We start from the raw sequence: 11069 nt of genomic DNA on the forward strand, positions 1-11069 counted from the left end.
TTGATTTATCAAAAGACAGAACAAAACTCATAGGTATTTCTGTGGGGGACAGATTTATCTATCTCAATAGACTTTTCTGTGTGAGACAAATTTGTTTATGAAGTCTTCGACTTTGGGTCGTAGAAACTCTTAGTTGTGGGTGAGATCATCTAAGGGAATCAAGTGCGTAGAATCCTGCTGGGGTTTAGAGACGTAAGGAGTTTTCTTGTATCTTTATAAACTCCTTGATGAATACACTAGTTTCGGCTATGTGAAATCATCGAAACAAAGTTGATATGTTCTCTTTTGGTCATGAAGTATCTCTATGAAAATTTCATTAGGATCCCGCTAGTTTTCCTACCTTTGCCAATTTATATTGACAAAAAGGGGGAGAATTAATGTGTAGTTCACACTACAAATACATATTGTTTATGGATCATTATGTAAAGGGGGGTGGTTTTCATGTGAGATGAAGTATTGACTAAGGGGGAGTGATACATATCACCATAGTATTGTTTTCAAAGTTGTGATACAATTGGACTTTGATGCTGTGTGGTAATACTAGCTATGACACTGTATAAAAATGATCGAGAGCAACTGTTTTCTCATTGTTATAGCTACGGATCTTCAACAACTATGATGTTGCGTTGAACATGTTCATAATCAATGGAGTACTTGGAAGTGACGAAGATTTTGAGTAGTGTTGAAGGACCAAGGAAATCAAGCATTTGGATGAGAAGCTACAAAGTTTATTTATTTTGTATTCCATATGTATTGATAGTTTTGTCACTGAAATTGACAAAGGGGGAGATTGTTAGAGCACTGCTCGGTCGAACTCGCAAGCGTTTCTATCTCAAGCTTGTAATTGTCAAGATTAGTTTCCAAAACTATAACTCTTTATTTCTAATCTACTTATAGCTAAGTCTCGGATTAGGAAAGTGTAGTTGAGCATTAGACTTCACAACGTTCATCGATTGAAGACGAATAACTACTAAGGAGAGCTTGTGGAACTTCATCAACAAAAGGTATGTGAATACTTGAACTCATCTATCACTCAAAAGTCTATCTACTCTATCTCCTATTTGAGACAAAAGCATACATCTATATAGACTTCAGTTATGCACATTTGATATTTCGAGCTGAGTTTAACCCGCTTACATATTTCTCGAAATATGTGTTGGTAAGCTTTCGCTTTAACCAATTTCATTTTATATTCTTGACGAAAGTCAAAAGAGGATCATGTGAAAATCGCCTTGTAAGATCTTACATGATTTGTATGAGACAATCATTTGATGTAGACTCAGAATATTTCATATTGATCATTCGATCACTTGAAAATTGCTTTGAAGCTAATAGTTCGTGTGATACAGCTATTGTCGTCTTCCAAGAATGTTTCAATGGTTGAAATGAGAGTTTAGAACAATTGGATATAAGCATAGTATGCGTACTTTCATATATGTAGTCCAAGTCCGGGAATCATAGTATGCATACCCGTATGCGTATTGGTTGGTTTAGTGAAAGCCCGGGAACCTTGTAGGCATACTGGTACGCGTACTGGTGTGAGGTTCAGGTCCGGGAATTTCTATTGAGTTTGGTGGTATGGGTACCCGTTCGCAACCTGGCGAACCCATACTTAGTCCGGACACTAAGGTATGCATACCCGTTTGCATACCTGAGTGGATAATGTTCTAAAATAAATTTGTTCATGAACTAAATTTATATAATAAGGAATGCAATCTTTTGAAAACCGTGGCTATAATTTTCATGACTTGATTCGAGTGAATCAAAATCGATTTTTCTTCAATTGTGTCATGTATACTTCTATGAGAATATAAACAATTGAAAAATTCTAGAACTAGTTTCATTTGAGTCATTTTAACTAGTTATGGTTAAGATGAATGCGGTTGATATGAAAGTGTTCATATGGCTAACTTCGGTTAACTATTGTTGAGACAACAAAGGTGTACATGTTTAGGTACAGTTACCCATATCTAAATGAAGTCACTTTTCATTTGTATGTAACAAACTAAATTCGATCTAACAGTTGAAAGATATTAGCTTGAGTCTAATCAGGTTTTCATCTAACGGTGAATATATTGAATGCTTTGTTACCAAGGTAACATTGATTTCAAACCCTGATTTGAAGACTATATAAGGGAGAACTCTAGCAACTGGGAAACTCTAATCCCCTCACCTCCTGTGTGATACTAGTTGCGACTAGAGTCGATTCTCCTTTAAACTTAGGTTTTCCCAAAACCCTGTAGGTTAACGAATTGAAGACTTCATTGGGATTGTGAAGCCATACCCAACTATTTTCTCTATAGTTGCGTGTTCTGATCTTGCTGTTTTCTATCGTGATTGAGTACTATCTTCTCTAAGATTCGCTCGAGATTTAATCTCGGATAGGCAAAATAAAAAGTAATCATAAACATATTCTTTTCATCGTTTGTGAATCCACAATATCTTGTTTCGCTACCATAAAATTAAGATTATTGTGAGGTGATTGATATTTCTAGACTGTTCTTCGGGAATATAAGTCTGGTATATCAATTTTTTTCATGTTCACATTGATTTATCAAAAGACGGAACAAAACTCATAGGTTTATCTATGAGAGACATATTTATCCATTCAATAGACTTTTCTGTGTGATACAAATTGGTTTATCAAGTCTTTGACTTTGGGTCGTAGCAAATCTTAGTTGTGGGTGAGATCATCTAAGGGAATCAAGTGCGTAATCCTGCTGGGGTTCAGAACGTAAGGAGCGCAACTGTATATTGATCAATGTGAGATTGGTTAGGGCTCAACGAAATTCCAGTCCGAAGTTAACTTGGAGTAGGCTAGTGTATGTAGCGGATTAATACAATGTGGTGTTCAAATCTGGACTAGGTCCCGAGGTTTTTCTGCATTTGCGGTTTCCTCGTTAACAAAATTTCTGGTGTCTGTGTTATTTCTTTTCCGCATTATATTAATTTGTTTATATAATTGAAATATCACAGGTTGTGCATAAGTTCAATCAATTGTGAATCCAACCTTTGGTTGTTGACTAAATTGATTGACAATTGGATATTGGTTTCTGATACCGTCCAAGTTATTTCTTGTATTCAACCGGGCTCGTAGATTCCTATTTGTTTGATTGCAGATTGAATTGAGAAACTAAGATATAACTTTTTGATATACTTTTCTTAAGATTGAGTCTGATTGTCTAGTTCATTCTCTTGAAAGTATATTAGAGTTAGTCCATGCAGATTGCTAAGCGAAATATTGGGTGTGGTTGTTAGACCCCCTCTTTTTCAATTGGTATCATATATATGATATTGATGAATTGAATGCCATATATAACATTCACAAATGGTAAACGCCATATTTAACCGGGCTCGTTCCACAAATGAGCCTGAAAGACATTTTTTCTCAGAAACTGTTTACTACACAGACTACTTTTGAAAATTGGTCTCGCATTAGGCTAAGTTTGAGAACTAGCTCAACACGAGGATGACTTTGAGAACAAGCCACAAACCAAACTCAGAATTAGTCGAGCATGAAGTTGATTATCAAATATAGTCCAAAAATAAAAATAAAAATTAACTACCAGGAGTGGTAATAACAAACAAACCTCATATATTTCTAGCATGGTGCTGATTATCAAAATTAGTCTGATTATCTATTTATTAGGGCTAGACTCTTTTTCCTCTTTCTCTCTCTCACTGCTTCTTATTCAACAGAATTATCAACACAAGTCTTCTCTGCTCAGATCTGGTCCATCATGGACCGGATGTGAGCAGATTTCTTCATTATTTCTTGCTTTCTAGGTTACTTAGTAGTTTTAACTTGGTTTTTATTATGTTTTTTTACTTACCTACACCATTATGGTGGTTTTATCTACTCTTTTGAGGTTTATCTTCTCTTTAACGGCGGTTCTTGATTATTGGGTTGGGTGATGCTCTCCAACGACAAAATCTCCATCGATGTTGTCTCCGGCGACGCAATCTTCATCGTCAACTTATCCGGCGACGAAATCTTCATCAAGATTTTTTTGGCGACGGAAGCTTCATCAGTAGTTACAAGAGATTAGAGCAAATCATTCCTATTTTTGGAGCACATCTTTTTAAAGAAGAAAAACAAACTAAATGGTTGGATTTTAACTCCGAGAAAAACCATGATTTTTCCGAACTAATCGGATCTTATTCATACTTGTATTTGTCTTACTCCGGTAATCCTCCATTTCCTCTTGTCAGATTTCTCGGCATTGTACTTTTACGGTATGTTCTTATTACTTTGTATTCTCTTATTTTCGATCTTAAACTCATTGTAACCTCGAATTTCCATTAATGAGAATGTTCCTTCTTAAAAAAAATATATAAGAAAAATAATGGTGATAACGGGGTTCCAAAGTTAAACATAGCTTTTAGCTAACCCATTGTATCATGCACCACACCATGGCATCATGCACAGCCCAAGAGTCTCAGTTAACTCAAGTTGCCACATTCCTAGAAGCATTTGCCTTTTACCTTTAAGCTGGATAAGGTTCCGCAATGACTAAAATGTCCAGAGTTAAAAGGGCATTCTGAAGGGCGTATGTTATAATTGGATATGCCATGGTGACGTTTTCAGTCATTTGAACTGATAAAACCTTGTATAGCCTGGTTTTTTTCTCAGCTCTAAAACCCTCCTCTCATCTTCTCTTCCTTGCTTCAAAAAAATAAAAAGAAATTTTCTTCTTCTTCTTCTTCTTTCTTCCCTGTGATAATGGCGTAAAAATGTTGACTCTTATAAGTTACAGCAGACTCATTAATTGAATCACTTTCTCCAATGGCTTCTTTCATAATCTCGCCCACCTTTCTATTACCCAGGTCTGTCTTCTTTTCATCTCTTCTTTCTATTAATTGCACTCACTTCTAATATAAACTATTATCCAGGGAAAAATGAACACTGGGTTTCATTTTAATTCTGAAAATTTGTGGTTTTTTGACAATTTTGTTGGGATTTCTGTATGTGATATTTGAGGATGTTTTGAGAACCACCCCATTTAGGGTAAGACTTCCAAAAGCATGATTTCATATGTTAAGATTTATACATGTCCATAGAAATAATTGAGGGTATTATCTTATCCCCTGTGAATTCATTTCTTCTAGTTAATGGACCATATGTGTTTGTTCTAATGCTAGCCATGTCTGGTTTAGTTTCTTTTGGCCTATTTCTTATTCAAACATCAATGGAAAATTTCCTATAAGAGCGAAGAGGAATTAGCAGTCAGGATAGAATGTATGTTAATTTTCTAGCTAAGCGAATGCTCAAAATCTATCATCTAGGTGCACAAGGCTGCCATTGTATATAATGGTGTGATTGATTCCTTGTTTTTTTTTGTAGGTGGCAGTCAAAGTCCCCTATCTTAATAACACCAAGCTTTGTTCGTCTTAACGACTTCAAATCACGAAAGGCGTGCTGGCTCCTTAGAGCCGTTTCTAAAAAGAAAACTGTAGAATCAGGAGTTGAAGATGTAGGAAATGTTGGAGACACTGAAGTTGAAAACTCAGTTAAGATTTCTAAAAAAGCTCCGAGAAAAAGTAAGAAGAAAACAACTTCGGAGACTCAACAAGACCCTTCTGCTTCAGCTATTGTTAGTGATGTTGCTGAAGACGACAATACTAGTGCAGTTCCATCTACTGAAGATTCTAAGACGACTGCTAAACGTACAAGAAAAAAAGGTATCGTGTAACTATCACCTGTAGTTCTTTTCGAATCCGAGGACCAATTCACATTTATATGTTTTGATAACCATGTGGTTTCTGTCATGCCTTCTTATTTTTTTGATTCTTAGAAACTTGACCTCATTGATAAGCTTATGGCATAAATGAATCAATATACAGCTGCAACGTCAATCCTTGGCTCAGACGGTGAGACCTCTGAGAAGAAGGTCGCTCGGAGGAAGTCTAAAAAGAAGAGTGATGAAGGAAGTGATGCAGAACTTAGTGATAATGAGGAACCTATCAAGAAGGTCAGGCAAAGGAAATCCAAAAAGAAGATCGAAAATATGGATGATCAAGGAAGTGATGTAGATGTTAGTGATGATGAGGAACCTGTCAAGGTCAGTCGAAGAAAAACCAAAAACAAGATTAATGACACTGATGCTCAAGGATCTGACGTAGAACTTAGTGATGATGAGGAAACTGTCAAGAAGGTCAGTCGGAAGAAGTCCACAAAGAAGATTGACAATTTGGATGATGAAGGAAGTGATGCGGAGTTTAGTGATCATGAAGACATTACTTTCACCGCAAACATTGATGATGACAACGAGGGTGACTTAGATATTCCACAAGGTGAAGAAGATGATATTAGTTTTTCATATAGCTGGCCCCCTCTTGTTTGTTGCTATGGAGCCGCTCAACATGCCTTTATACCATCTGGCCAGCCGGCAAACAGACTCATAGACCATAAGATCCATGAAAGGATGAAAGACGCATTGTGGGCACCAGAAAAATTTGTAAGGGCCCCTGGAAGTTCAGCAAGTAGTGTTTCTGTGGCTCTTGCAAACTTAGGTGGCAGAGTCGAGTTCATGGGAAAACTTGGCGATGATGAGTATGGTAAAGGGATGCTGTACTATCTGAATATGCACAACGTGCAGACTCGATCAATTAATGTGGACTCTAAAAGACTTACAGCAGTATCACATATGAAGATTAGTAAAACGGGACGGTTGAGAGGGATGTGTGTAAAACCATGCGCTGAAGACTCGTTATCAAAATCCGAAATCAACATCGATGTGCTGAAAGAGGTAAAACAACACTTTCCTATCCTCAGCACTTTCAAAATGGTTCACATTTTCTCTTTGCAGTAGTCAATCTGAACTTATATCCGCAATTGGTGCTTAAACTATAATGCTATTAGTTGTCCAATCAGAATCTGCAATGAGTATTTCTCTAGCTGAAGGCCTACATTGTTTCCTGGAAGTTCAGGAGTGAAATTAGATATTAGAAATGGTATTATCTTGCTAAGTATGTTAGGATTTAGGTTACTGTAGTGCTTAATATACAAAATTTGTCTTCGGTTTTAAACACTTAACTAGGATTTAATCACCTCTAAGACCGTCCATCTATGCAGGCTAAGATGTTCTACTTCAACTCGTCATCACTGCTGGACAAAGATATGAGGTCTACTACATTACGAGCCATTAGAATTGCGAGGAAATTAGGCTCGGATATTTTCTTCGATTTAAACCTTCCATTACCGTTATGGAAGTCTAATGAGGAAGCTAAGATGTTTATACAACAAGCCTGGAATCTGGCTGACATTATTGAGGTTACCAAGCAAGAACTTGAGTTTCTCTGTGGGATGAAGCCTTTAGAGAAATTTGATACCAAAGACAACGACAAGATTAAATTTGCACATCACAAGCAGGACATGGTCATGCCTCTTTGGCATGAAAATCTGAAGGTTTTGTTTGTGACAAACGGGACTTCTAAGATTCACTACTATACCAAGGATAACAATGGCTCGGTTCATGGGATGGAGGATCCACCTATAACCCCCTTCACATGTGACATGTCAGAATCAGGAGATGGTATTGTGGCAGGTATATGTTTCTTAAACCTCTCTTTAACTGGCACTTTCTTAGCCTTCTCTTTTTATTGAGATTTTAATTTGCGAACAACTTGTTTTATCAATCTCCAGGACTCATGAGAATGTTAGCTGTCCAACCGCATCTTATTACCGATACAGGATACCTAGAGCACACAATTAGTTATGCAATTGACTGTGGTGTCATTGATCAATGGTTATTAGCACGAACACGTGGTTTCCCTCCAAAAGAAGATACGGATGAAGATTTATGTACTGATGAAAATGGCACAAGATCAATAACACACATGCAATATCGGACCCTAGAACCTGCAAGTAGTTGATTTAAACTATTAACCAAAGTTTTGTAGATTTTTTGTTGTTGTTGTTGTTGTAGTTGTACTCAGTCACAGGTAGGGATTTTAATCATCCCTTGTAAAAAAGAAGAAAAAGGGTGTGTATGTAGTCTTGTCTTCTGTTTTGGGTTTAGAAGGTGTAGTATTTAGTCATCCTATGTAAGGCAATTCCAATTTTGAAAGTATGCCATGCTATGCCATGGTACAGCTGCAGCCTATTTTGAAGTATCCTAAGTAGCATTTCTGTGATCCTATGTTCTGCTGTGCTCGGGGTTCCAATTTCCCACCAATACACACGTAATTAGATATCAAAATTTAGTAACAGTAAGCTCCAATAGCAGCATATCCGCGTAATTGAAAATATTTCCGTTTTCACACCAGTAAATGAACAAGACATATGTGGCATATCCGCACAATTGAAAAATATTACCATTTTCACACCAGTAAATGAACAAGAACATATTAGGGAAGTAAAAAGATTTGATTCAAAAATCAATAACTCTTTAAGTTATTAAGTATGTTTGAGTTCATATATATATATGTATATATATATTTTTTTTTTTCATAATCAACTTTCCAAATTCAAACTACAGATCTACTAATTCAGCACGGACTTCACACTAGTAACTATTATATATAATAGAAGCAGCATCATTCAACTATCCAAATTCAATTTCTTTAAAAAAGAAAAGAAAAAAAAACAAATTTAAAATAAAAAAAATCATGGAATTTTGGCAAGCATGCTTGATCGAGAGATATTCATCAGAATAAGATTTACACCCATTTAAAAAAATCTATCAGAAAAAACAAAATCCATTCTTCCAAAACCTAAATTACATAGTGTAGGGAAAACAATTTGGTTTTAAATGTTTAAAATGGTTTGACCCCTAAACCTTTTGCTCCGTACTTGTTTTTCAAGTGAATGTTTAAACTATAAGTCCCATTTTCACATGAGTTTACAAATAAGGAGTACATGTTTTACCGTGTCATGCATGTTTCAAGAATAAGTGAGTTTTCTGGTTTGTGAAGTTAATTAATTTTTGACTTCTACAAAGACAATTTCCGTAGAAGGTTGTCTCTAGTCTTCTTCCTACTAGAGATATTTTTAATGCAAGGATTCCTGGAGTCTCAGATGAATGTCCTTTTTGTGCTCGGGTTTAAGAAATCCTGCTCATGTTTTTATGAACTGTGACTTAGCTAGGTGTCACACCTGCGAATACTCCAAGCAATTTTTCGCGCAACTATGACCCGTCAATATAATGATTCGGTGATCACTTATCACCCACTCGTATTTCATCCTTATAAGTTTGCACCTACACAAACAACCAACTTCACCGTGTTAAGCAACGAAAGACTTAACTTAGATTTTCTCTACCAGCAATGTAGCTCATACTACAAAGGGGTTTCTACCATGTTTATGCTTCACAAAATTATGGAGTATTACCGAATCAACAGAATACTAAGGAGCACATATAATCCACCAACTCTCTTTTATTAGCTTAAGGGGAAGATTACAAAATCAATCCAACCAATGGACTGACAAGCTTATTCTCTAAACCTAACACAAATTCACTCTCTACTGCAATGTGGTTCCTCAACACTTGAACTCTTTCATTGCAAAGGTTCTCTGGCTATTTATAATGCCAAGAACCAGGCCAATCCGTATGCAACACAGTTGCACGGCCTATGAACAACCATTTGTCCATACGCAATTTCTCTAACAACCACAATCACTTTTTAACTGCTATCTTTGATGCTGGCTTGCACAATGGCGCCACACTTGTCCTAAGCGGTTAGGTTATGAAAAACTCGGTTATAAAGCTACTTTATAACCCTCTCTAACTTGCTCTTTCACTTTGGCATGCGTGTGATGCGCGCACACACACGTAGTTGACAGCTTGAACTCAAATCCGACAATCATTGCGCTGCACTAGCTTTGGCCCATGCCAATGTTCGACAATGATTGTGCTTTACTCACTTCTGGCCTATGCCAAGTATCCGACAATGGTTGCGCTTCATTCAACTTGCACTTCTGCCAAGTATTCAGCAATGGTTGCGCTACATTCAGTCCGCTACGCACTTAGCTCATTTGGATGCCAACATCCAAATATCACGCCAATTGAGTCTTGACTTGATTAGTTCAACTTCATACTTCATTTGCATCACTTGCATCCTTTTTGGAGAGAATTAATCTCCAATGGCACATTTGGCAACGCCACTGTTGCATATGCATTGTCCAAGCCTTGGACAATGCTTGGAACGATGCCAAAGTCATTCCATGACTTTGCATTTCATCCTTCATTCTATCCTTGATCTTGGCTAACTCTAAATAAGGATATGCAACACTCGCATAGTATTACATGTGCTAAGTATCCCTTTCTTATCTTATCCATGATGTCGCTACATTGTCGGCATGTGCAGCTTCATCAGCCAGGCTACAATCTCAGTAACGCGCAACAATTGCGCTTAACTGTTGGGGCATGTTATATACCTCCCCCACCCAATCCATTCAACGTCCTCGTTGAATGAAACATCATTTCAAGATCCACTGAACTCACTTGGCCTTGTATGCATCTAAGCCACTCTCAGAAATCAACAACTTTGTTTGGCCTTTAACCTTGCCAAAAATTTTCTTCCTAGTACTTTACGCCACCACTTAGTTTGTTTGCATTTCCATTAAGCCTATGAATTCCAGCTTCATTTTTTCATCGTCGACTATTCTTCAATATCCATTTCATTCATATCTCAACACCCAAATTCTCTTGCAATCTGTTACTATGTACTTTCATAACTTCTCTGAAATTCAGCAGTATTTGCTAGCTACAACCTAAGCCAACTTTCCACATCTGAGTACATCCACATCACAAATATTTTCTCCAGCCATTCTGTGCCTAAGTGTACTCGCCAAACAACCAACATATAATCCTGATATGCATGACTTAGCTTACTGCCTTCAATTCCGACTGACATTGCACTCTTGCAATCCAACAAGCCTTACTGTAGACTAAGTGTTCTTCAATCACTTTGCAACTATCTTATACAAATTCGACTGAAATGCATGACATTATCCATGACTTAGGATACCCTGGATATCCCAGCGTCACTTTGGACAGGGCTCCTCTTCACGCTCCTTTGAAACTAACAAGGCCTCACTTGCTCTTTCAAACTGCTACGCTTTAACG

The 11069-nt window shown here is 37.0% G+C and overlaps 1 protein-coding gene across 1 annotated transcript; it reads left to right on the top strand.

Annotated features, from left to right (window-relative positions):
- Positions 1-4608: 4608 nt before the first annotated feature.
- On the top strand, positions 4609-8141 carry LOC113271756 (fructokinase-like 2, chloroplastic). Its single transcript, XM_026521662.1, has 5 exons — positions 4609-4827; positions 5345-5682; positions 5845-6749; positions 7076-7547; positions 7646-8141. The coding sequence occupies exons 1-5, from the start codon at positions 4787-4789 to the stop codon at positions 7873-7875; spliced, it is 1986 nt and encodes a 661-aa protein (XP_026377447.1). The 5' UTR covers positions 4609-4786; the 3' UTR covers positions 7876-8141.
- The last annotated feature ends 2928 nt before the right edge of the window (positions 8142-11069 follow it).

The sequence above is a fragment of the Papaver somniferum genome, chromosome 4 (genome assembly GCF_003573695.1).
Source record: "Papaver somniferum cultivar HN1 chromosome 4, ASM357369v1, whole genome shotgun sequence".
NCBI lineage: Eukaryota > Viridiplantae > Streptophyta > Magnoliopsida > Ranunculales > Papaveraceae > Papaver > Papaver somniferum.